Genomic DNA, 27,977 nt, shown 5'->3' with positions numbered 1-27,977 from the left:
CTCCATAACTAAAATATTATTTTACTTGTACAAATCTAAGAAGTGATGTGTTAAAATGACACATTGCTGTGTGTGCTCAGGGACAACACATTTGTGTGTCAATTTCAACACAGCAATTTTTTAATTATTTATTGAAAACATGACTTTATTATAAAAATTTTAAAACTGCATTTAAAACCTTGTCCCTGTCTGTTTCACAGGATCTTTTTTTTATCACAAGGAAACTACTAGATGGACTGCCTGAGTGTTGCAATGAATCAAACAATCTCCTCTGTCCTCAGAATTGCCAGCTTTGACATCCACCCCTCTGCTGTTTACCCTATTTTCATTATGGGCCTTTTGGTTTACTTATTTTCTGTCCTCTCAAATGTGACAATCCTGATGCTGATAGTTACTCAGAGGAGTCTCCACAGGCCGATGTTTTACATCTTCTTCAGCCTGCCACTGAATGACCTCATTGGAATTACTGTAATGTTTCCCCGTGTGCTTGTGGACATTGTGATCATGAAGAACACTGTCAACTACCCACTTTGTGTCCTTCAGGCATTTTTGCTCCATTTGTCTGGTGGTGGCATCCTCTTTATACTAGCAGCAATGGCATATGACCGATATATTGCTATATGCAAGCCACTCAGATACAATTCAATTCTGACATCACTTGGTATAACTGCTGTTATATCATTAGCTTGGGGCGCTAATTTTGCCTTAGTTCTAGTGCTTTTTCTGCTTCAGGCCAGAGTAACAAAGTGCAGGGATTTTATAATAAATGTGTTTTGTGATAACTTCTCATTGCTTAGCCTTTCCTGTGGAGAAGACCTTACAATAAACAATATTTATGGATTAGTTATAACAGCATTTATGCACATAGTCACTGTAACAATTCAGCTGTTCTCATACATTCAAATCCTTTTAACTTGTATCATGAACAAACAATCAGATGCCAAAACAAAGGCAGTGAACACCTGCTTAGCGCAGATCATTTCATTTATTCTTTTTGAGATTGTCTGTTTGTTCACAATACTGTCTTACCGGTTTCCAAACATAACCCCTAATGCAAGAAGAGCCTGTGGAATGCTTATTTTTCTGATTCTACCTGTTTTAAACCCCATTATCTATGGAATGAAAACCAAGGATATTAGAACAGCATTTTTTCACATTTTGAAGAAACAAAATTTTTTATCATCACAGTAGATGATTGTATATTTGTAAGGCCCTGTACTGGTTTGGTCTGCTCTGGTATGATCTGTGGAATGAAAATAAGGTGTAGGTGTATCATTTCAGTTCTGCTATTTTATTCTTATTTTCATTTAAACATTATTTATATACAATAAATATCGTATTTATATATTTATTTATTTATTTATATATTTGTAACATTAGATAAGTTAACTGATTTGTTTTGTTCATTGATGTCCACTTTTAAAGCTTGAATAGTCGTATGGAGATAAGGTATAATGAATTGCTCTGACATTCTTGATCAAATATATTCTTTTTACATTATTGCACACTGTAAAAAGACTACTGAAGTACCAGTATATTCATTTGAAGTAGTTCTATTACTGTTTTCTCATTAACAATACTTATTTACTACTGTGCCATCATTTACATCATTACTGTACAGTGGGTACCAGTTAAGTTTGGACGGGTGTATTTTGCAAAGTTGACTAACAAATATACCATTATTCGGATCATGCATTAAAAATGTGAGAAGGGGTGGACCTATTTGTCAAATATAAAAGCAGGACATGGGTTTCCTCTCACTCTCCTTCATGCAGCAGATGTAACTTGAAGGCTTCTTAGAGCGCGCGCACGCACGAGAGAGAGAGACAGAGAGTCAGTCAGTTCCAGGGTTGGGCATGTCATTGTTTGCATTTCCTATTTAGTGTAAGAAAGTTATAAGGAAATCATATAGGCAACAAGGCAGGGGTGCCGGAACGAGTTTCTAAGTGCAGCCCAAAATCGCGTGCGCTGTATTTTCTCTTTCTTGTGCAAACAAAATGTGTGCAAATAGCCTGCGTACTTCTGCTTCATAAAGTTGAACAAAGGCATGTGGTAATTTTATAGATAAATATAAATAGCCTACTGCCATGCAGTTTATGGGGTAGGCCAACTTGGAGTGAACTTACACACGGGAGATTCTTTCTCTAGTCGTAGCTGAGCAGAGTTGGGTGTAACGTGTCATTAATCACGTTACAGTTCCTACAGTGTGCGAGCAGAGATATTCAGAATTCTGAGAGGGCGACAAGAATACTGGCAAAAAAATAGAATTCATCGGAGTAGGCTGTTTAGGGTGACCACCTGCTAATAATCTCAAGGGGGGGGACAAGGGGTATGTTTCTGAGGGACAATGTGGGACACTGCCTGGCGCGGCGGTACCACCCCACCTCACGGGCAGACTCACTGATAGTGGTTTACCCATTTCTAGCACATACCACTGTACATGGTATATTAATAATGCCCTTCCCTAAACATGTGTAATTGCTGATGTATCATGAATAGGCCAACCAATGTGTATTTTTTTTCTAAATAAAGATTCATAATACTTTGAACATTCAGTGAATTGACAGATGCCCCAGACAGCATTTACATCTGTGCCAGATCTGTTTTTGAATCAGCAGATTCGCGCAGCAGTCACAGTCACTATGCAGATCTGCACCAACTTTGTCTGTAGCTTCTGACTGTGACAGTCCATCCAGCGGGTGCGGCGCCTATCCGGGGCAGCTTCGCAGACCAGACGCGCCACAACTGAATTAAGTCCGCCCGGCGGGTGTGGGCCGGATCCGCAGGAGCTGCGCAGACCTGACGCGCCACAACTAACGGAAGACTTTTCCCCCACATAAACCTGCAACTCTACATTATGTGATTATGCAGATTGGAAGACTACAGGCTGCACCGTCTTTGTGATTATTGGTAAGTGCATTATAAAAGTATCATTTTAAATGTAAACTGGTGTTGATGTCATCTTAGTCTGTTAAATATTTAGGCCTGTATTAAACATGAAAGTTTACAAACTTAGTTTACTCTGAAATTCTGACAACCTGAAACATGCCAGACAAGCTGGGTAGTAGCTACGGTTAGCGGTAGTCTAGGTTCTTTTAAACAGGCATCCACAACTATGTGAACATGAGCTTTAAGGCTAAATTGGTGAGCTTTGCTCTGAATATCGTGTCCACTGTGTGTTCACTCCAAATTCATAGCCATGTTAGCGCTACCAACTTTGTCTGTAGCTAGCTTTGCTGCTAGTAGCCTAGCACTGCATGTATTGCATAGCCGGGCGGCCGGCCAGCGTTTTTTAAGCCTGTTTAAAATGAATTCAGAGTGGAAAAACTTGGCAATAAACACTAGGCTTTTTATCGAAGGTCCACAAGAATTGTCGCTGTCCTCCAGTTTATGAGTTGTTGATGAGGCCTGTTGATGACGATCAAGCAGTTTTTTTTTTTTTTGCGATTGCCTACCAAACTGAATATAAAGGATGCAATGCGTTGGCATACTATACTGTTATAAAATAAATAATCTTTGGATGTTGAATCTAATATTTACTCTTTGTTTCTTTGCTTTGTGTGCTTTTTGTACGTCTCACAGGAGCAGTGAGGAAGAATCGCAGGTTGATGCCTAACGTTAACGTTAGTCCAATTTGGCTAGTTTTTGCCCTGATCCTCTGACATCCGTGAACGGCGCTGCAATCACCGTCTGCTCGAAAATATTTCTCAGGACAGCTAGCCTACTCTGCGAGAGATCTGCCGCTGCCGCGACCAAGGAACTGCTGACCTGCAAGCTGCCATGCTAGCGGCCTGTTGCACTCTGGATTGAGTAGCCTAGCTAACGTCAAAGAACTCTCACAAAACAACAAACTGTCGCTGTCAAAGTCCACCGAGCTGCTGATCTGCAGGATCGCCCAACTGTGCTTTCAGTGCTCCCCAGACTGCCAGTAATCTTACATCCTCCGACACAGCTGAGCGCCGTCATCATCATTGGACATCAGCCGGTTAGATGCAACGGACTATGTTAACATGACATTTTCTTTCAGTGCGTTTGGCGGAGTTTGTTTATCAACATAAGCCAATTAAGTAGCAAACATTAAAAGACACAGCTTACATTTCACTATTGGTTTGTGTTATGTTGTAGGCCTAGGCCTAAGGTTAGCTAGCGGACACACTGTTCTCTTTTGCCTTTTTAAAAAACTATTTTGAAAATTACAAATTGTGTGGGTATTAATTGTCTGATAGCTTAAATATAAATCACAAACAAGGTTCAGATGAGCCCCAGATGTAGAATATGAGTCTGGGCCAGATCCGCACCAAATGCCATGGCAATATAACTGTACTGGGCCAGTTCTGGCCCAGATCTATCTCTGATCCGTAATTCCAACCTGTTCCGGTATTGGCCCGTTGGAAGAAATGACCCTGGGGCAGGTCCGTTTAGTGGATCTGCGCCAAATGCTAATGACGATTTGGACCAAATCTTGCCCAAATATATTTTGCTGTCTGGGGCACTTCCACTTCCACTTACGATTTACTTTAGCTAGGCCTATTTCATTTTATTTATTTATAAGGAGCTAAAAAACGATAAGGGGGAGGAAGGATGGTGAACTTGCATGTTAGTAAAGGCAGGCGCAGGGAAAAAAAACTGTTCAGTGTTCTGGGTAGCCTAACATTTCAGCAACCACTTGGCCTAACGAATGCTACCGCAGTGGATAACGTTAACGTTAGTGAAGGTAACAGTAACGTTAAACCTCTTTCAAGTAGGCCTATGGCTAATGAAATCTCTAATAACATCAATCCACAGCAATGAAATGTATGCTTTCAGTGGTAATGATGGGTAGATGTTTGGTAGCCTATTTGTAGGTCCTTATGATTTCCAGTGAATATAAACATCATTCAAACACTGCTCAAGTAGCTAAATTAAATGTGTGTAATTGGTCGCGTATGTAACTCTTCTCGACTTAGGCCTATACTTTGTTAAATTTAACATCCCCACAATTTAAATGAGAAAACCATGTGACCATGTTAACAAATTACCTACGACGGACGTTGATCTCACGAGATGGCGTAAAATAGCACGCCACTTTTAAAGCAATTTAGCGTGTCATGTAACACCTTTCAGTCTTTTATGGTGCATTCAGAGCACCTTGGAATGACAAGGACCGCCCCCATGGCTACTTCGTTTTTCCGACAGCAAGTGTTCATGTGCTTTGCCATCGGAATGTGTGACAAACACGGATGCCACAACAAAGGTTAAAACATACACTCACTAATCCTAAACAAACAACTGTATTTGCTTAAAATATAGTGTAAGATGCTCGTGAAAGAAAGATATGCAGCTTTCAAGTGACAAAAACGGCAAATTCACAAGTTCACATTAAAACTGTTGGACATGAAAGGCCACATGGACTACAAACGAACTACAACGTGACGACAAAAGTGATGACAAGCCCCTAACTGGGCAACTCTGTTAGCAAAATCTAGCCCCAGTTGCCGACCTCTGACTCACACATTAAGTGACGTGAATGACACAGAATGATAATGTTTTCACTCGGAAAAAGGTTTTTCCAAAGCCCATGAACGCTAGGTTAGCGTGTCTTTTCACGCCCATTGTGGATCAATGACAGCCTGTTACGGCGTGTCATTTGACGAACTAGTAAAAAGATATTTATGACAAGGTCGGTGAGGATGGGAAAAATCGTACATTTCTGTGCAAACTTTGCCCGCACTTCAGTCACAGTCATTAATCATTTAATCATTAAAAAAATACAGTACACGTCTTGGTTCAATAGTTTACGTGCAGTCATTTTAATATGTTTTAATAAACATTGAACTAGTCCGGCCCTCGGCTTGTAGCAAGGTTTTTTGGCCCTCTAATGTATTTGACTTTGACATCCCTGCTCTATTCTCTCCAAAATGTGCCCGTTCTATAGGCTGGCCAAGTGCGTAATTCTGCGGCATAAAGCAGATGTATTTGTTTATTGTACAGAAAAATAAAAATAACCTGTCAAGCAGTCAATTGTCTACATTGCAGTCAATAAGTAGGGCAAATTACGAAACCAAAACGTGGGTCATAGTTATCTAAGCCTCTGCTGTGAGGCCAAACCCATGAACAAAGACGCATTGATATCTGCAATAGAGTTTTTTTTGGCGAAACAAGCTCACTGCCGAACGAGTCATAGCACTGAAGGGAGAGGCAACTGGCATGTGATCTCCCCACGGGCCAATGGATGTACAAGTTTTCCCCTGTGCCTACGATATTTAATCCAGTGTTTTGTCAAGTTGCAAAATGCTATTTGTTTTAACGAATTTGTATGATAGTACCCTATACAAAGAGTACTTCATACTATCTTAATTGCTTTATACTCAATACTTGACCAATGGCTATTGCATCTGTCTATTGAAAGTGAGAATGTGGCATGTGATCTACTGTGTAGGCTTCATAAAATAAAATAAAGATTGCTAATGGCCTACAAGCTGATCTGGGGTGCGGTTCCCGTACAACTACGGAGGTTAGCTTTTTACTAACAGGATGCATCGTTCAACTAACCAACATGTAAGTTACGACTGTTTCCCAAAACTGTCGTACTTACATAGTACTGTAAGTTTGGACCATGATAGGTGAACAGGCACCTGCACATACTTCTGTGGCGCATTGCGTTAAGGCCGGCAGATGACAGCCGCCGTTGCACAGCAGTTACCAGTCCCCTGTCCATGAGTTCGAATCTGGGTTAAGATTTTGACAATAATATTGACATCGTTGTTTACCTAAGTTTTTCTTTTGTGCAGATCATATTATCAAAATCAGAATCAGCCTTCTTGGCTTGGTTTGCGTAAACTAACAAGGACCCCCCCCCCCCCCCCCCCCCCATGAAAATCAAAGGCTACATATTCTCAGCTGACTTGTCAAAAAGTCCGCACCACCTTATTTTTATCTGCAGGTGTGTGACTTACTTACGTGCACATGGCTGCAAATTGACTTTTAATTTATGTATTTTCTGCCTTGGGCATTTTAAAATATGGATGTATGGTGGTTAGAAGTGTAAATATCAATTAGAAACCTAAATATATTTATAATTATTAATTTGCAAACAAATAACTGGCGTCAGTGACGTCTTTGACATGAAGATCCCTGGAACTATGCTTCTACTAGCATTCTACCACAGGTCGAGAGGTGTAGTTGTAACTACACAACTTTACGATAGTGGTTGCGAACGTTCGTTGCTACTATGGTTTTGGGAAACACTAACGTAGTTTAACGATGCAATGGACTATGTAAGTTCCAAATATGAATGTAATTCTGCGGCATAAAGCAGATGTACCTATTTGTTTATTGTACAGAAAAATAAAAATGACATGTCAAGCAGTCAATTGACTACATTGCAGTCAAGAAGTAGGGCAAATTAATTTACGAAACCAAAACGTGGGTCATAGTTGTCTAAGCCTCTATAGCGTAGCCTGTTAAAAACGTTGCAGAAGCCTACCCAAGGCTACAGATTAATTCTGAACAGTTATTTCTCTACTGGCTCAATTATCACACCACTGTTTTGATTTGCGTAGTTGCGTTAACCCAACACTGACAATAATGTAGACAGCAAATTTCGATTTTCGTTACCACCGTGTAGTCAAGCCATACCCAAGTAGCCTAAATCGAGGTAAATCAAGCTTTTTCAGAAGGGACGGCAGGCAGAGCGATGTACAGTGGCAGAGCGACGCACAGTGGCTGATAGTGGTACTAAAGCTTCACGCAGCTTCACGCCTCGTAATGCGCGACTGAAGTGGCCATTTGAAAGCGATGCCCACTGTATTTCTCAGTTGTGTAATAAAAGCTGTATCATCATGCAGTGATCGAAGTTTGCCAGGGTGGATAAATAGTTGTAAAGGGCATGAATAAAAAAGGCAAAAAACGTCCTTTGCCGAACCCAAAATTGAAATAAGAATTTTATCTTAACGAAACAACTCTAAATATCAGAGTGGGATAGGTTGGGATATTGTATAATATATATTTCACTTAAATTGCAACATGGCTGATTGCCGTTCAAACGACAACGAAAAATATATCAAAGCACTTTTTGCGTTTGAATGTAGCACGAAAAAATGTTTAAACAGCTGGACAAATGATTTAGCTAATTGATTATAGCCTGTAGGCCTACACCAGCAATTGTTGAACATTTACCTGTACAGGACATTGACAGTAGCCCAGCTTAATAAGCAGATGTTGCAAAAGACATCAAAAGATGCAATTAATCAGAAATAAATAATGTAATCTGCATCGCTTTATTTAACAAACTGCAAGCAACAAGAGGGTTGAGTTCACTGTAAGGCCAAACCCAAGAGCAGAGCCTATCTGTTAAGGCAGTCGATAGGCTATATGGTAACAAGCTGTGTGTGCCTGGAAAGACGATAGAAGATGCTTTCTGAATAACACAAATGTTCTTCCCAATCATTTCCATAAAATAGGCTAAGTCAAAGACAGAAAACTAAGTCTTATAATTACATAATGGTATAGTCTTTTTTTACATTTAGGATGCGCGGGATAAGGCTTTCATGGTGGACCACGCACTTTTTCTTGTGTCAGGAACTCTGCACATAGGCTTAGTCCGTCCATAGCCCAGCTCCAGCGAACACGGCTCTGGTCATCCCATACCCTTCCTGTAGCCTACCATTATGAAGACCTGCGGGGAGTAAAACGACTTGTTGCTGTTTTGGGACATTAAGCTTTTTCACGTTAAGCCCCCCTCCCCCACCCCCTTCTTTCACAAGCAGTGGGGGAGCGCGGGGCACAAAGTAACACTTTTTGGCTTCGGCTAAATATCTCTAAAATCATTTGAGTTTCAGTCATATGTTAACAAGCAACACTTGTTATTGAACTAATAACAGACATGTGTCGAAAATTGACCTTATAACATATGCAGAGTCTAACCAAGGTCAATCTTGCCAAGAAAAGCCCTCAAACCTGAAAACACATGAGGCAAAACATCACAAAACTAACTAAACTAACACGCACATATTTTTGTATTGCAATCATTGTAGCCTACAGTTGTAACAGTGCGTGACAACTAACCCCGCTGGGTCACGTTTCTTTTAAGATGAGATAACTCCTGCTATGTGTTGACTACATGTTTCAAAACGGTGTTCATTTTTAGCCTACAAGACGATTATTAGTCAGTGAGCTGCACCCACAACTCAGTAATCGAAAGACAAGTAGCCTACCACCTATTTACTTTGATGCCTTCAAAAGACGTTTTGCTGTAGATCTACGTGAAAACACATCCATACTGACTGAAAATGTGTGGAACACCGTCTCATAGTAATGTGGTTGACTGACCAATAGCATGCCCCGATCAACCATCTGCAACTAGGAAAAAATGTTACATTTAACCCCGCGTTACTTGTGCCCCGCTCTCCCCTGCAGCTTTCTGAAGTGGTGTTTCTGAAGCTAATGTAACAACAAATACCACCTTGACGTAAAAAAGCTTAACGTAGCTTATGTCCCAAAACGGCAACAAGTCGTTTTACTCCCCGTATGCACTCATATAAAGAACGTTTAACGTGTCCCAAAAATAGCTATCAATTAATCACCAAACGTCTTATAAACAAGTCTTGCCAGGAGCAACACCTTGCAAAAAATGATAACAATAGGCCTAGGCCTAATAATGGTTGGAATGGAAAGATGCAAGTTAGGCCTATGTTTTGAGTGTTATTGTCTTGAGTGACCGAATTCGTTTTCCTTTGTCATATGAATTCTGTCATTTTGTTAACATTACTGTTAAGGAGATGTAGGCAAAGGCTATATATCAACCTTGTTAGTGTAGTGTAGTGTAGTAGTGTAGTGTCACAAGGTTTCTGGGCAGCATATTTATGTTCTGTTAGCAAGCGAACTTCTCATGACTGCCGCAAAGTAGCCTAGGCCTACTGCCAGCTGACGAAGCTGTCATTTTAAAACATTACTGAGAGACAGGCACTGTACAATCAAGAAATCTTCCACTGAATCCAAAACTATGTTTAACATTATGTACAAAGAGTATACAGTGGGCATCGCTTTCAAATGACCACTTCATTCGCGCATTACGCGGCGTGAAGCTGCGTGAAGCTTTAGTACCACTTTCAGCCACTGTGCGTCGCTCTACCACTGTACATCGCTCTGCCTGCGGTCCCTTCTGAAAAAGCAGGATCTACCATTAAACATAATTGTTGCCGAGAGTAATCCCAGCCTACGAATTCAATAACAAAATAAATCATGCATAATTAAACATTACCTCGATTTAGGCTACTTGGGTATGGCTTAAGGCTTGACTACACGGTGGTAACGAAAATCGAAATTGAAATTTGCTGTCTACATTATTGTCAGTGTTGGGGTTAACGCAACTACGCAAATCAAAACAGTGGTGTGATAATTGAGCCAGTAGCCTTGGGTAGGCTTCTGCAGAAAACAATGTTGTTGCCGATTTAATACTATCTGGCGACGTTTTTAACAGGCTACGCAATAGAGGCTTAGACAACTATGACCCACGTTTTGGTTTCGTAAATTAATTTGCCCTACTTCTTGACTGCAATGTAGTCAATTGACTGCTTGACATGTCATTTTTATTTTTCTGTACAATAAACAAATACATCTGCTTTATGCCGCAGAATTACATTCATATTTGGAACTTACATAGTCCAATGCATCGTTCCACTACGTTAGTGTTTCCCAAAACCATAGTAGCAACGAACGTTCGCAACCACTATCGTAAAGTTGTGTAGTTACAACTACACCTCTCGACCTGTGGTAGAATGCTAGTAGAAGCATAGTTCCAGGGATCTTCATGTCAAAGACGTCACTGACACCAGTTATTTGTTTGCAAATTAATAATTATAAATATATTTAGGTTTCTAATTGATATTTACACTTCTAACCACCATACATCCATATTTTAAAATACCCAAGGCAGAAAATACATAAATTAAAAGTCAATTTGCAGCCATGTGCACGTAAGTAAAAGTCACACACTTGCAGATAATAATAAGGTGGTGCGCACTTTTTGACGAGTCAGCTGAGAATATGTAGCCTTTGATTTTCATGGGGGGGGAGGGGGGGGGGGGTCCTTGTTAGTTTATGCAAACCAAGCCAAGAAGGCTGATTCTGATTTTGATAATATGATCTGCACAAAGATAAACTTAGGTAAACAACGATGTCAATATTGTTGTCAACGTCTTAACCCAGATTCGAACTCTTGGACAGGGGACTGGTAACTGCTGTGCAACGGCGGCTGTCATCTGCCGGCCTTAACGCAATGCGCCACAGAAGTATGTGCAGGTGCCCGTTCACGTGCTACTAAACGTCATTAACCACCTTAGTCCAGACTACTGAAGTTTGGAAACTATCATGGTCAAAACTTACAGTACTATGTAAGTACGACAGTTTTGGGAAACAGTCGTAACTTACATGTTTGTTAGTTGAACGATGCATCCTGTTAGTAAAAAGCTAACCTCCGTAGTTGTACGGGAAACGCCCCCCAGATCAGCTTGTAGGCCATTAGCAATCTGTTTATTTTATTTTATGAAGCCTACACAGTATATCACATGCCACATTCTCACTTTCAATAGACAGATGCAATAGCCATTGGTCAAGTATTGAGTATAAAGCAATTAAGATAGTACCCTATACAAAAAGTACTTCATACTATCATAAAAATTCGTTAAAACGAATAGCATTTTGCAACTTGACAAAACACTGGATTAAATATCGTAGGCACAGGAGAAAACTTGTACATCCATTGGCCCGTGGGGAGATCACATGCCAGTTGCCTCTCCCTTCAGTATGACTTTTCGGCTGTGAGCTTGTTTCGCCAAAAAAAAAAAAACTATTGCAGATATCAATGCGTCTTTGTTCATGGGTTTGGCCTCACAGCAGAGGCTTAGACAACTATGACCCACGTTTTGGTTTCATAATTTGCACTACTTATTGACTGCAATGTAGTCAATTGACTGCTTGACAGGTTATTTTTATTTTTCTGTACAATACACATACATCTGCTTTATGCCGCAGAATTATGCACTTGGATAGCCTATAGAACGGGCACATTTTGGAGAGAACGCACACAAGAATCTGTAGGCTATTTGTGGCTGGTTACCAGCAAACAATGTTTAATGCATTAACTCAAGACGTCAAACATTTTCTAAACAATACAAACAGAAAGGATGCAGCAGGCAGCAAATGTAGAAGAGTCATTTCCAGTGGAAGAACAAAATGCTGAATGAAGCCCAAATTTATTTAAGGCATATCTGGCAAGTTGTTATTTTTTGAAGACGTAAATGGTTGGGCTATAGGCCTAGTTTGCAAGAAGGAGACATAAAGCGTGAGCATGCCACACTATCCACAGCTGTGGTAGCCTGGGTAGGAGGATTACTGTTAGCGCAGGATTTATATAAAATTCTTCAACAGAAGGCCTGCCTCGAATGCAGGCTTGTGGTTTGCGCAGCCTACAGTAAGTAGGTCTAGTGAGTTAGGAGTACTCTAGACTTTCAGCTATCTCAGAGGTGGAAAGTTGTGTTCGTTGGGGGCAGGGCCGGGTTAACAATTCATAGACCCTTGGGAACAAATGTCTGATGGCCCCCCCTGCCCCCCAGCCAACGTGAATCGGGCGGTCAGTTAATAGGCCTATCGTGAAGATTTGTATTGCCATTTAAGGCACGAGCGCATCTGTGAGGCCAAGCCTCACCAAGTAGCCCGTTTGTTTACAACTAACATTACATTTAATTAAACTGCTTATAGGCTATGCCGAAATAGTTTCAACATTTTGAATATCAGTGTCAGGTGAATTAGGAAATGCCTTATGGCTGAAAGCTGCTTGGGATCCCCCCTGTCAAGCAATAACCATACAAAAAGTTAAAAACAGATGACATGATGCGCGTCACTGACATAATGCGCAAATAATATAGCCTAGATATTCCAATATATTCGAATACATGTGTTTATTTTAGAGGGGATATTCGAACGTCATTTTTGAGCAATTTTGACAGCCCTAGTCCACTGTAGGCTACGCCAATCGTCTATTAACACCTTCCACCTAACCCCGGTGAGTGGGGGTCGCTATAATGCGTGTGAAATAGCACCATTGAGTAGCCTATGCGAAATAGCCTTAAAATCGTTCCGGTGTTGTGTGCCTTCTGGTTTCTCCACCTACTGGTTTCCTTGCGCGTGCATGCGCTGCAGCAGTTGTCAGACATTCACAAACAAGTTGTTTTAGGCGGTTTGAAGTCGCTTTTCATATGCCATGAGCGCTCGGCTACATTACAGCTACTCGGACAAAAGACATGTAAAAAATATATGTTTTGAAAACTAGCATTAAACTGGATTCGATCCCGCAAAAGCAACACACGCGTGACTCTCTCCATCCTGATTCCCTACTCTTTGAGCCAACTAATATGTTACGCGAATCAATTAACTATTGTAGGCTACCATTAATTAATAATGTAGGCAACACCCAGGTAACATGTTGTCCAGGCTATCTGAAACAAGGGGTTGCCTCTCATCTACAACAACTGGTTACGTTGGGCTGCTACAGTCGTCAGTGCACTGTGCACAGTAGGCCTATGCTACTCTTGACTGTGGTTGATCAACTAAAAATAAAAGATGTATTTGGTGATGACGTTATTGTAGGCCTAGTAGACATAAATTCTGAGAAATTAAATGGTACGAGAAACAATCTACATAGCGCACCAGACCGCGATGTCTTCAAGGGTTGAATGAAGGGAGTTTGCAAAAATTAGTGTATTTTTCAAGTCAATAAACATTCTTAATTTTCGAATGTCTTTGTCAGGGAACATCTGACTTTTAAAAACCATAGGCCTGGTAGTCGCTCAGACAAGGAGTTATAAGATAAAGGCAATACCATTTGTGTCACCTAATGCAGTTCAGTGAATTAGCAAGATACCATCAGAAGGCAACAATCATAAAGCACAGTGCGCGCGCGCGCTCTCTCCCCTGCGCATAAAGCTGTCTGCGTGTTGTAGGCTAGATTTGCGTGACTTCTTTCTATCTGCTTACTTTTGTGAGTTGCGACCACCTAGGCTATGTTATAGACGTTCTATGAGGTACCAGTGTTTAGCTGTGTCACAAAACAATAAGCTTTGTCAGACTACTTTTAAAATGATATTCAGGGCTATATACATTTTAAACATTCGGGGCTGAAGACTCGACAAAGCCTTGCGTTAATTCTTCAGGTGGGAAGTGTCAGGAATTTTCATACGAGAGACGCTCTCATTGGTGGTTAGTATATGAAGTAGGGAATTGACAGCAACATATCCAATCACATTATGAGAGATGCTGAATTTAACATAAACTGCGATGTTTGATTTTAAATTAATGTAAATTTAGCCGGGACTGTAAGCTGTCACACGTGGGTGCTCGATGTTTTCAGTGGGTGCCCGAGAGACGGAGCATCCACGGTATCGGCGCCTATGACAAGCGTATCTCGCGGTTGCATCCATTACAAACAAACATGCAATGTGAACGTCTGGAATTGGGAAGAGCACTAAATGCTCTACTGAATAAGCACGAAGTCAAACCTTTAAATGAAAAACACTCTTTAATAATCCAAAAAATAAACCGCTAATGAAGTAAACTTGTGACCATCAAAAATCGTTTATCGCCTGTAACTCTGTGATAACAGGACGTAACAGGAAGGCATTTGGCTGAGCAACGGAGGTTAATATGCTCTATATTTTGTCCAAATGATGTCTGTCTATCATCGTTGCACTCGGAGAAAACCAGAATGTTTAATTTGTCCTGCGTTTCTTACGGCTGCAAACGGGATTCACTCGCAGTTAACCAAATATTTCTTTATTAGGGCAGGGCAGGCATTTTTCTGGCTATTAAATGATTTCTAAACCAGTCTGCTAAAGTCTGTAGTGAAGTCTGTGTAGGGTTTTCCAGCTCCATTTCTTTTTACGAGACACCCTGCTCACTCACTTGAGACCTCTGCCGGTTGTTGCAGCGTCGTTGCAGCGTCACTGGAAAAATACAAATTAAAGTCGCATGATGCCGTATGATCCCGCGCGCGAACCGCGAGGGAAGCTGGCCAAGTCGAAGCACTGCCCACTGTAAATACAGTAAGAGAATTCTGATCCCCTTTATTCTCAGAGGTGCAAGCGCTGCCTCTACACATTTGCTGGAAACGCGTGGGGCTAACGCTAAATCAAAGCAGAAAGGGATGGAGGAATCAGACTGAACATCGCGAGACTTTGGGTGAGATCCAAAATGGCAGCGCACTGAACACTAACGCTTGTAAACAGAAATACAAAACTTTATTTTTCTTCTACTAAAAACAACCACTACCTCTCTACAACTCTCATCAAAAACCGGATTATATTCTCCACCTTTTCCAACGGCAACCTCTTCATTCTGGACGTTATGTCATCTGAACCCAGCAAGAAACGCACTCGTGACTACTCAACAGAGACTGAACCAGAATCACCTACCGCTTGCGCTACTTCTACATCCATCGAGGTCAGTTTACTACAATCCATAAACAACAAACTTGCAATACTGGAACATCTGCACGCAGATATTAAGGACTTAAAAGCCAGCCTCGAATTTTCCCAATCACAGATCGACACACTCGCATTAGAAAACCGTGAACTCAAAGGAAATATTACAAACTTATCCGACCATGTTAATCAACTCACCAGTGAAAATCGGATCATGAAAGAAACAATCCTAGACCTCCAGTGCCGCAGCATGCGCGATAACCTCATTTTTTCCGGAATTCCCCTGCCAACTTCTAAAGATACACCCGACGACCCAGAGAAAGCAGTTAAAGAATTCTTGCAGTCATCTCTCAAACTACCGCCAGAAACAGTTGACAAGATTACCTTCCACCGTGTACACCGTCTCACTTCCAAAGACAATAAAAAACCTCCTCCAATTATCGCCAAGTTCGAACACTTCAAACACAAAGAACTCATCAAAAGCAAAGGGAAAGAACTGAAAGGCACTTCATTCGGACTAAACGACCAATTCCCACAAGTAATACAGGAAAGAAGAAGAGCCCTCTTGCCCATAATGAAACAACTCAGGCAAGAGGGCAAACGAGCAGCACTGTCAGTTGATAAACTGTATGTCAATGGAACTCTGTATCGCAACCCCAATATCACCACCTGGCTATAGCACATCATACCTCATGCCAACATACATCTTGATTATAACATTGTCACCCTCAACTCTCTCTAACCCACTGCCTACTGATGCTTGGATCACCTCTCTCTTCTCTCTTCTTATGTTTCATTCCTTTTGCTCCCCCTACCCACCCATTCTCTTTTGCTCTCTCAATGTTTAATGTTATTCATGGTGTTTTGTCTATACATGTTTGCTTGTGTGTCCTGTCTGTTTTTGTTTATTATGTCTATAGGCTAAAGTCAAATTATGATCTGTATGTTTTCAATGCTAAACAGGAAATGTTCATGCTGTCACCACTCCAGAACCAAATTCCTACCTCTTTATGCTCTATATTCTTCTCAGCCCCTACCCTTTACATCTCATTCGCACACCACATTACACACCTATTCCTCCACCCCCCCTTCCCCCTCTCCTATCTAACTGACACCTGCACACACTCTCACACACACAATACCCACCTTATCAAACATTTTCATAACTGTACAATCACAACATGGTACCACTTACATTCCTGACCTGGAACATCCGTGGGATTGGATCTCAGGCAAAGAGGCTCAAAATCTTAAATCATTTGGATAGTTTAAAAGCTGACATATGTCTCCTACAAGAAACTCATCTCTCAGAATTAGACTACACCCGCATCAAATCAAGACAATTCAATCACATTTTCTCATCTCATTACAATACAAAACAAAGGGGAGTTTGCATTCTGATTAACAAAAGAATCTCATTCATCCATAACGCCACCATCACAGACCCAGAAGGACGTTTTGTCATCATAAACATCTCAATTCACAATACCCCTGTAACAATTGTTAATGTTTATGGCCCTAATACAGACAACCCAGTTTTCTTTCAGAACCTCTTCACCTCCATCTCAACTCTATCTGGCTGTCCCATCATAATTGCAGGCGACTTTAATACAGTGTTAGACCCCACATTTGACAGATCTGATCACTCTAAAAGCAAACGAATCTGGCAATCCACAAAAACAATAAAACAGTTCATGAGCGATTCTGGCCTTGGCGATTGTTGGCGGCTTCAGCACCCAGACTCCAAATGCTACTCTTTTTTCTCTCCGGTCCACCACTCCTATTCCCGTATTGATTATTTTCTAACCAGCAACTCTATAATGAAAAATATCTCTGATTCAACTATTCATCCCATAGTCATTAGTGATCATGCCCCAGTTACAATTAAATGGAACATAACGAACCAACAGCGACCAATTAGCAAATGGCGTTTTAATACATCCCTCTTACAAGACCCAAATTTCATCAGTTTTGTTGGGAGAGAGTGGGCATTCTTTCTAGAAATGAACGGCTCCCCTGAATCATCTCCTTCCCTTCTGTGGGAAACAGGAAAAGCAGTACTCAGAGGAAGAATCATCTCATATTCAGTATACAAAAAAAAGAAGGAAAAAGAACAGGAAATAGAACTCAACAATAAAATTAAACAGTTAGAAGAAACCAATGCAAGCAACCCAACTGAAGAAACACAGGCAAAACTTAGGAAACATAAATTCAAACTCAATGAAATACTCAATAAACACACTCAATTTATGATTCACCGTCTAAGGCAGGAAAACTTCCACCATAGCAATAAATCAGGTAAATACTTAGCAAATCAAATCCAACGTAACAAAGAAAAATCAACAATCCCGGTCATAAAGAACTCAGCAGGGAAGCTAACCAGCTCACCTGAAGAAATAAATCATGTTTTTTACCAGTTTTACAATAAACTATATTCTTCAGAAATAAACCCCAACCAGGAATTCATAGACTCTTTCCTAAACAGCATCGAATTACCACAACTCAATGAGACCGAAATAAAAAACCTAGAATCACCTATAACTCAACAAGAACTGTTTGATGCTCTGAAACAGATGCCCGATAATAAAGCACCAGGTCCGGATGGCTTTCCTGCTGAGTTCTACAAACAATTTTGGACCATCTTAGCTCCACTTTTCATCAGAATGATTAATGAATCAAAACAGAAAGGACGTCTTCCAACTAGTTCCACCACAGCCTCAATTTCACTGCTCCTCAAGCCCAATAAGGACCCAACATTGCCATCCAGCTACCGACCAATTTCTCTCCTCAATGTGGACAATAAGATAATCGCAAAAATGCTAGCACACAGATTAGCAGAGGTCACCCCATCCATTATCCACCCAGACCAAACAGGCTTCATTAAAGGTAGAATTTCATCCACCAACACCCGCAGACTGTTAAATATAATGTATCACTCTACAAATGTTCAAGATAATACCATCATAGCAACTCTGGACGCAGAAAAAGCTTTTGATAGGGTGAACTGGAATTTCCTGTTTTCCACATTAGGGAGGTTTGGCTTCGGGGAGTCGTTCATTAACTGGATTAAACTTCTATATACCTCTCCTTCAGCCACAGTAATCACCAATGGACTAACATCACAAAGTTTCACTCTTCACCGGGGAACTACACAGGGGTGCCCACTCTCCCCCTCACTATTTACAATCTTCATTGAACCCCTAGCAGCTGCCATCCGTCAGAACCCCCTCATCAAAGGTGTCCAGACTCCATATATGCATCACAAAATCAGCCTTTATGCTGACGACATTCTTCTCTTTCTTCAAGACCCCACAACATCAGTAGAAGAAACCATCAAACTCATTGACACATTCTCTAAAATTTCTGAATACTCAATCAATTGGAATAAATCTGCAGTTCTCCCATTACATCCCAACAGCTGGGATGTGACAGCCAACTCTTCACCTATCCCACTCTGCACTAACTATATCACTTACTTAGGGATAAAAGTCTCCCCCAGGCTGTCAGACTTATTTAGCCTAAATTATTCCCCTCTACTCACTTCAATAGATGATGACCTTCAACGCTGGAAGAACCTCCCATTATCCATCATGGGCAGAATCTCAGTAATCAAAATGACAATACTGCCCAAAATAAACTATCTATTCTCTATGATTCCAACCCAGCCCACCACCCTCTGGTTTAAGTCTCTCGATTCATTAATCACTAAATTCTACTGGAAAGATAAGACCCCAAGGATCAAACTCGCCACTCTCCAAAAACCAAAAGCAATGGGAGGACTAGAGGCCCCACACTTCCAGCACTATGCCCTGGCCAACCAGCTCCACTTCATCCACAAATGGCTACACCCCACCCCCTCAGACAACACCTGGTTAGACCTAGAACAAACAATCTGTAAAGAAATTAAAATCTCAGATCTCCCTTTCTGCAGTCAGTCGGTCAAAAAACATCCATCCTTCAAAGCCCCAACAATTTCAGCTACTCTGACAGCCTGGTGGAGATTCTACCACATCACTGATTCACCTATAGCACCATCAATTCGCACCCCGATTTGGAATAACCCAGATTTCACCGTCAATAAAAAAACACTTAACTTTCACACATGGATGGGAAAGGGCATCACTCACCTTCAACACATTCTTCAAGACAATAATCTGGCCTCATTTTCCTGTTTGGTCCAGAAGCACGGCATCGAGAGTAAACACTTCTTACAATACCTGCAAATTAAATCATCTATCCTAGGAAAAATTAACATCCAGACAGCTAACCTTGACATTCCCCCACCAATCTCAGAGCTGCTTAATATTCCCTCTCCCAAAAAAATACTCTCCCAAATTTACAAAATTATATCTCGTTCAGAAAAAACAATTGGCCTGCCATATCACAAATGGGAATCAGACTTATCAATTACTCCCGGTGCCGACTTCTGGACCAAAATGTGCAAAAACATCTACCTCATGACAAAGAATAGTAATCTACAACTAATACAATACAAGGTTCCTCACAGATTCCACTTCACTGCACATAAATTGGCAAAAATGGGGTTTGGCTCGGATCTTTGCACTCACTGCACACAAAATAACCCAGATACATACATTCATGCGGTTTGGCATTGCACTCCAATCAACCACTTCTGGGTGAGTGTCACAAAATCTCTCTCTTCCATCTTTGGCTGTCACATCCCAGCATCCCCTTCCTTATGCATACTTGGTGATACATCCACAGTCAATTTAAGCAACTCCTGCAATAAAACACTGCTGGTAGCGCTGACTATCGCCAAGAAAACAATCCTCATGAACTGGAAATCTAAGAAAAAAGCTCACATCACTCATTGGAAAAACTTGTTAACAGACTATATATCATTAGAAAACCTATCAACTACAAACTTAATCAATACTCAGGATACAACCTCTCCTTGGTACCCCTTTATCACCTACTTACAGTCCTGACCCTCTTTGCCTGAGTTCCATCTCCACACGATCATAACACACTTCATCAGATACACATATCATCGAACACTAGGCAGGGGAGGGTAGCTGGAACTATTATTGTTATTATTATTATTATTATTATTATTATTATTAGTAATATAAATAGCATCCCCTTCTTTCCCTCCCCCTTTTATTTACATTCTCTGATAACTTTACTAATTTCACTCTTTCTCTCTGCCTCTCCCATCGTTATTTTGACGGGGCCCCATTGGATGGCTTGGGAGACTCAGTCCTGGCGGGTCGCTGTGTGGTTTTGGCATTGGTTGGGTCCTGTGGGTTATCTATTGGCCCTGGGCCTCCGGTGTGCACCCTCCTCATACGCTCATGCACACGCCTTGTCCTGGAAGCACACAGCACGCTTTACTCTCTTTTAATCGCACTACATGTTAGGTGACATACATAAACAAAAACTACAAAACAGGCTAGGGTAAGAGTGGAGTGCAGGCAGATGCCTCATCAGGTGTCTATCTGCATGCCTCACTTATTTTAATGCACACATTGTTGAGGCATACATCTTACACAGGGTAAGTGTGGTGTGCATGGGGAAATCCTGACAGATATTCACCATGCATGCCCACTTCTTTTAATGCTACACTCTAGATAGACCCCTCAACCTAGCCATTCACATACTGTACATATTTAGGTCAAGAGTGGCGTGTTGGGTGAAGGTCTGGGGGCGAGGTGTGGTTGGTCGTGGTAGTGGGGGATGTGTGCATATGCTGGGGGCCTGGGGCGATGGGTGGCACGCAGGTCCTCCCCTCTGTCAGCTCGTCGCAGTATAACTGCAGGGGCTGGGTGGAACTGTGGCCATTAATGGGTGCCCAGGTTGGCAATCAGTCAGGCAATCAACCAGGCAATCAGTTATTCCTATTATTATACTTATCATTAATAGAATAATTACAACTCCTCTCCTCTGAAACCCTCCCTCTCTCCCTCTCTATGTTCCAGCTTCTCTCCTCCTGGCCCAACAGCAAACCAGCCTTATACATATGCGCACACACACACACACACATACATCCTCACATACTCACTACCCCTCACCCCCCATCCCCACCCCCATCCCAACACCACCTCATTCACACTCTTAGAGCTACCATCCGCACCCCCCCCCCATCCCCCCTTCTTTTCATTCCGGTCATCAATTTCATCCCTGATAATCATATCTGTAATCATCCTGGATGCAAATCATCCTTAGCCTTTCTGTTATTAATGTTATGTTGTGTTATGTTTGTGGAAGCCAAGTCAATGTTATGTCTTGTTAAGTTACAGCATGTGTTTATGTAATGTACGTCTGTTTGTCGTATGTAGTATTCATGTGCATGTCGTAGTGTTGCATTTTCTGTAATGTCAATGATGTTTGCAAAAAAAAAAAAAAAGAAAAAAAAGCAGACTGCTTTGAATTTATAGGCTATGCCCTCGAAGGCAAACTTGAGAAATTTCATGTGAGCTGGGAACACATCGATATGGTCGAATGCCTCTGCTGCGTCTATCGTCACCGTTGAACCTGGGTGGAGCCCTGGCAAATTGTAGCTGATAGCCTCGAGAAACAGTGGCCAAAACCCATGGCTGATCCGTGTTTATGTGCCATTGCGCCGCTTTAGCTGTAAGGGAACCCCTTGTGTCGCCTACTGATGATGTCATCGTTGTAGCTTGACATGGGTTTATTATCGACTGTGAAAGCAGGAGAACACAACTTTATTTTTGATTTTTGTGACACCCTACATTTTCTGTACCACTTTGCCCCAAATTCCCCTCTTTTTGAACCAGGGGCGGAAAAATAGTGTGGTTCCCCAACATTGCTCAAACTGGGGGGCCCTCTGAAGAGGCAGCAGTAGGGCTCTGTGTTTCCCCCAGCCTTCTCCTCTTTGTGGAGGGGGGAGAGAAGAGGTCTGTTGTGTGTCAGATGGCACGCTTCTTGTGGTTCCTGGGGTGGGGTGGGCGGTTCTTAGCCGCCATCACTGCAAAGGAGGGTTTGTTCCATTGCCCGGGGTTGGCCTGATTAGGGCGCTGGGGAGCCTGTTGGCCCGTTGGGGCTGTGCGCTGCACTCTGGCCCACGGCCACTGCATTGAATCTTTGCTGCGCCATCCGAGTGGGACATGGAGTAGGCTTACGGGGCAAGCAGAGGCTGAACACCTCATCTTCCTGATTCCTGAGCATGCTGGCCTCCTCCATCTTCTCCAGGGCTGGGCCGAACAGATTTGGTGTGGTCGTACGGTGCATCCATGATTTCAGCCTTCTGCGCGTTCCGCCATAGCGCTCTTTTCCCTGCCACAGCCAGGCCCATCCCCCGACCACAGCACTGCATGAGGAACGTAGGAGCAGGTTGTTGACCACGCAGACCTTGTCCCAGAGAGCCGGATTTGGTGTGTCCGAGTCTAGCTGGTGTCCCATCTCCTCTAAAATTTCTGCCTTCTGTTTGTATACTTGAAATATGGATAATATCAGGTGCGTAAAAGACGTTTGACTGTTGATACTCTTTGCATGGAGTTGGTTGGAAACGATAAGCAGTCCCTCCAGGAATTCGCGATGTTGCGATCGCAACAATTACGCAAATTCAGCAAATCCTCGTGAATTCTGGGCGACCTCGCAATTTTGTCCAAACACCGCAACTTTTTCGCAAATTTGACCAATCATCATGGTTTCCCCGTGAAATTTCACCTACCACAGGGCAATTCCATGGAAAATTAAATTTTTTGTAACATCCATAACGCCAATAAAATGTGATGGTATGGTATGATGTGAATGATTACATGAAATTTGAGCATTTGCTATTTTTGGCTGAAGAATGTACATGAGAAAAAAATGCACAAAAAATTTATGTTATCATTCACATCATACAAATGTTAAGGAATTTCACTGGCGTTATGGATGTGACAAAACGTCCATTTTCTGTGGAATTGCCCCACAACAGTCCCTCACGCAGAATATTGAGTCAGATGCCACACTCACTTCTGCAGACACCAGAGACTGTCCTATAACTTGTTCACTCCTCTGCAGTTTTGATGACAATAAATAGAAAGTCTAACGTTAATGATCTGCTTTACTTGCATCTCTCAACCTGGTGTTGCTAACCTACCTAGGCTATGAAAGTAAGTTAATTAAGGCCTACTTGGTTTACTGACATTTGAGTAGGCTACAGTATGCAACCCATTGGCAAACGTTTCACCTGGAGATGTCCTTTTAGCTCGTGTCATGTTTGCTAGCTTGTGGGCTCAGTTTGTGTAGTGCTACCAAAATCATAAAAATGAATAACATTGCAATACATTTACCTCTTCTATGATCCAAGAATGATCATTCGAGTTATTTTTTAACATTTATTTTAACTAATGACATAGAAAACATCCCGAATTCCATCCACATATGCACTATGCAAAAAGTTATTTCCACTCGTAGCCGAACACAGTGAGATGCAAGCCTTCCAATCCACTTAGAAAACGCTACTCTCACGCCCTTAAAGGAGAATTCCGGTGTGATATTGACCTAAAGTGTGTTGAAACATGATACCGAGTGTGAACGTATGTCTCATAGCTCACCTCGGCTTGTCCCCTGTACTCAGAAATCTGCCGCTAGTTAGCCAATGCTACCAACAGGGTTTCGTTGTGGTGCCTCAAAGTAGCTCCATACTTCATCGGTAGAATTTCCAGTTGCTGCTACTGGAAGCAACTGAATCCATGCATTTCCACGGAATTTGTTTTGGAATCTGACCCCTTATCATACCTGTTTGTTCGTACTCGTCGCTCTACTTATCATGACTAAATTCAAGATGGTGTCGAACGGTAAAATTCCTTAAGGTACTGTCTGTATAAATCATCTTGTAAATAATCTACCACTGCTTATTCAAAGTTTTCCATGTCTCTTTTTAAATGTCAAGGCCCTCGGAAGTCTACCAATGAAGTTTGGAGCTACTTTGAGCCTCGTAAATGGTGTAAAACAGTGATTTATTTGCATGGCTAGGCCGATGCCCGAGGCACCACAACGAAACCCTGTTGGTAGCATTGGCTAACTAGCGCCAGATTTCTGAGTGCAGGGGACAAGCTGAGGTGAGCTATGAGACATACGTTCACACTCGGTATCATGTTTGAAGACACTTTAGGTCAAAATCACACCGGAATTATCCTTTAAAGTGGCAGGCAGTCAATTAGACTTAAACACCACGTAATAACATTAAAGAAAAGTGTAATCTAATAGTTTAAACCAATATGAAATTACTACTTAGTTGGCTATTAGTAATTATGCAAGTCACAGAATATGAATTATTAAAAAGATATGAACTTAATATGAATTACAACATATATGAATGTATTGAAACATAGTGACATGATGCCATCTCTTTAGGGGGTCTTTTTTGGACAGTTCTACGAAAGGTTATACTGCTTTGTGAATTACCCCAGTCAAAGAATTTACACAAATAAAGTAGCCTAGGCCTACTTTGATTTTCTGTAAACCATACTATTTACCTTTACTTATCCTTTTTAATAAGCATCAAGATGATCAGTGTGATTTTGGTCTTATTAACCTTAATTGCCCTCAATTATTTATTTATTTATTTTTTAAATCGCAACTATTTTTGCAATTTTCAATTCCTCCCGCAATTTCTTCGCAACAAACAGCTAAAAACACCACAACTTCCATCGCAATTTTTTAGAAAAGTTGTCGCGAAATCAGGCATTTTAGACCACAACAATCTCAAAAAATTATCGCGAAAGGTTGCTTTCTTTTTTTTACGAAATTACGAAACTAGACACTAACACACCTTATATGTGATTTTGGGAACTCTGTGATGAATGGAAATGAAATATATGACGATCGAAAACTCATGAAAACGCAAGATCTGGACATTTTATCTGGACATTTGATCTTAACTCGGCTTTTGATGGTTGCCGCTTTGTTTCGAATCAGTCACTGATTAGTCTATCAGTGACATGCACGCCAGGTCAAAATCAGGTCATTTATTTTTGTGGGTTTATCACTAGGTGGCAGGTCTCGGTAGATCTCTTCCCAGAAACTTTGCAGGCAACACTTCTCAGGTGTGAAGGGAGAAATGAAAAAGTCGAAGAAAAAGATATTGCAGCAGGTGTGTTTTTCGCCAAACAATGCTGGATGAGTCCACCTTTCTACTAAGACAAGATGACTCACGACAGGTCAAAAACATTACAAGGAGTGACTGAACACTGTTCAACACACGTGCTGAGGAGGGAGTTCCATCTCCACCACGAGCTGGGCCTAGCGGAGTGGGTGGTAGGCCGAGTCGCGCTTGCAAGAGGGCACGCCCTTGCCAGAGTGCCGAATATGTCGGTGATAGTGACTCATAAAAGACGCAATATCTCCATTTCTAGAAAAAAAAAAACAGGGATGAAAACTAACCACTGATTAGCGTGGGATTTCTCAGGAACAGAGGCGTGTAAAAATACACGGTTTGCACCCACTGAGAGCTTAAAGTCTCACCTTTTAAACGAGCCATTGTATGTGTTCATAGCTATAACAGAATATGCTGTGGCTGTACAAAAATAATCCACAATGGTCTAGATTGCTGGCACTCTAGGACAAAGCTTCCGAAAACAGCTTGGCAATCAATGAGTTAAGGGTGGCGATAAAGAGCAATAAACCTTTTAATGGCTTTTGTATGTTTATTCACATGGTGGTTGTTCTTTCATAGTAGTCATTCCATAGTGTGCTGCAAGAGAAACAAATGGGTAAACACTGCCCTAGGGCTTGACGAATTGCATTTCATTGGTTGTACACTATTTCCTGATGGAGGTTGCTCTTTAAATATGACTCAGCCAGAGAGTATTGTGTTTCTTAAGCGATTGCTATACCTTCTGTGTACAGATTAACAAGGTACAGTATATACAGACATACAAATGAGCCATGAGATGTAGTGCTTGACAGTAATGTATTATACATTCCTTATGTGTTAACTGTATTTAAATCATATTTTATCTGTACACATCACCTAAGTATACAGTGACAATGGAATTGTGAAGAGATTGGTGCTTAATGGTGATATCCATACCTAAAATATTATTTTACTTGTTATTTTGCTTAATTCTTTTACTAAACTATATTAAATATATCTATGTAATCTATATAGATGACCAAGGTAACACAGTGATCTTAAATTCAGTGTCTGACCAATTAATTTATTGAAAAGATGATTATACTATGTTTTCAACTATATTTAAAACATTTTGTCTGTTTCACAGGATTTTTTTCATCACAGGAACTACTAGATGAACTGCCTCTTCCAATGAGTGTTTCATTGAATCAAACAATCTCTTCTGTCCTCAGAATTGCAAGCTTTGACATCCACCCCTCTGCTGTTTACCCTATTTTCATTATGGGCCTTTTGGTTTACTTCTTTTCTGTCCTCTCAAACGTGACAATCCTGGTGCTGATAGTTACTCAGAGGAGTCTCCACAGGCCGATGTTTTACATCCTTTTCAGCCTGCCATTGAATGATCTCATTGGAATTACTGCAATGTTTCCCCGTCTGCTTGTAGACATTGTGATCATGAAGAACACTGTCAACTACCCACTTTGTGTCCTTCAGGCGTTTTTGCTCCATATGTATGGTGGTGGCATACCCTTTATACTAGCAGCAATGGCATATGACCGATATATTGCTATATGCAAGCCACTCAGATACAATTCGATTCTGACATCACTTGGTATAACTGCTGTTATATCATTAGCTTGGGGGGCTAATTTTGCCTTAATTTTAGTTCTTTTCCTGCTTCAGGCCAGAGTAAAAATGTGCAGGAATTTTATTATGAATGTGTTTTGTGATAATTTCTCATTGCTTAACCTTTCCTGTGGAGAAGACCTTACAATAAACAATATTTATGGATTAGCTATAACAGCATTTATGCACATAATCACTGTAACAATTCAGCTGTTCTCATACATCCAAATCCTTTTAACTTGTGTCATGAACAAACAATCAGATGCCAAATCAAAGGCTGTGAACACCTGCTTAGCGCAAATAATTTCATTTATTCTTTTTGAGATTGTCGTTTTGTTCACAATACTGTCTTATCGGTTTCCAAACATAACCCCTAATGCAAGAAAAGCCTGTGGAATGCTGATTTTTCTGATTCTACCTGTTTTAAACCCCATTATCTATGGGATGAAAACCAAGGATATTAGAACAGCATTTTTTCACATTTTGAAGAAAGGAAAAATGTCATCATCATAGCATCATATATATAAGATTATATATCATAGCAGATGTTTGTATTTGTAAGGCCCTGTACTGGTTTGGTCTGCTCTGGTATGATCTGTGGAATGAAAATAATGGGTTACACTTTACTTAACAGTATCGACATAATAGTGTCATGAATGTGTCATAAACAAGTCATACACATTTATGACATAACGCTTCTGTTATTAAGTGACATTTGGTTTTTGTCATAACAAGTAAGGATTAGGATTACAGTAGAGTTAGAGGTTGGGGTTAGGGCTAGGGTTCATGTGTCATCATGTTACTCTTATGTCGATACTGTCAAGTAGTGTTTCCAAATAACGTTTTAC

At 41.1% G+C, this 27,977-nt stretch overlaps 2 protein-coding genes across 2 annotated transcripts; both read left to right on the top strand.

Annotated features, from left to right (window-relative positions):
• The first annotated feature begins 231 nt into the window (after nucleotides 1–231).
• Nucleotides 232–1,191, top strand: LOC121684599 (olfactory receptor 52J3-like). Its single transcript, XM_042064659.1, has one exon. It carries the CDS (start codon nucleotides 232–234, stop codon nucleotides 1,189–1,191), a length of 960 nt encoding a protein of 319 aa, XP_041920593.1.
• A 25,503-nt stretch (nucleotides 1,192–26,694) lies between these two features.
• Nucleotides 26,695–27,642, top strand: LOC121684598 (olfactory receptor 52E4-like). Its single transcript, XM_042064658.1, has one exon. It carries the CDS (start codon nucleotides 26,695–26,697, stop codon nucleotides 27,640–27,642), a length of 948 nt encoding a protein of 315 aa, XP_041920592.1.
• Nucleotides 27,643–27,977: the final 335 nt, after the last annotated feature.

Source organism: Alosa sapidissima, chromosome 15 (genome assembly GCF_018492685.1).
Source record: "Alosa sapidissima isolate fAloSap1 chromosome 15, fAloSap1.pri, whole genome shotgun sequence".
Taxonomy (NCBI): domain Eukaryota; kingdom Metazoa; phylum Chordata; class Actinopteri; order Clupeiformes; family Clupeidae; genus Alosa; species Alosa sapidissima.
Note: the sequence above shows the minus strand (reverse complement) of the source record. Positions and strands in the feature narration are given on the sequence as shown.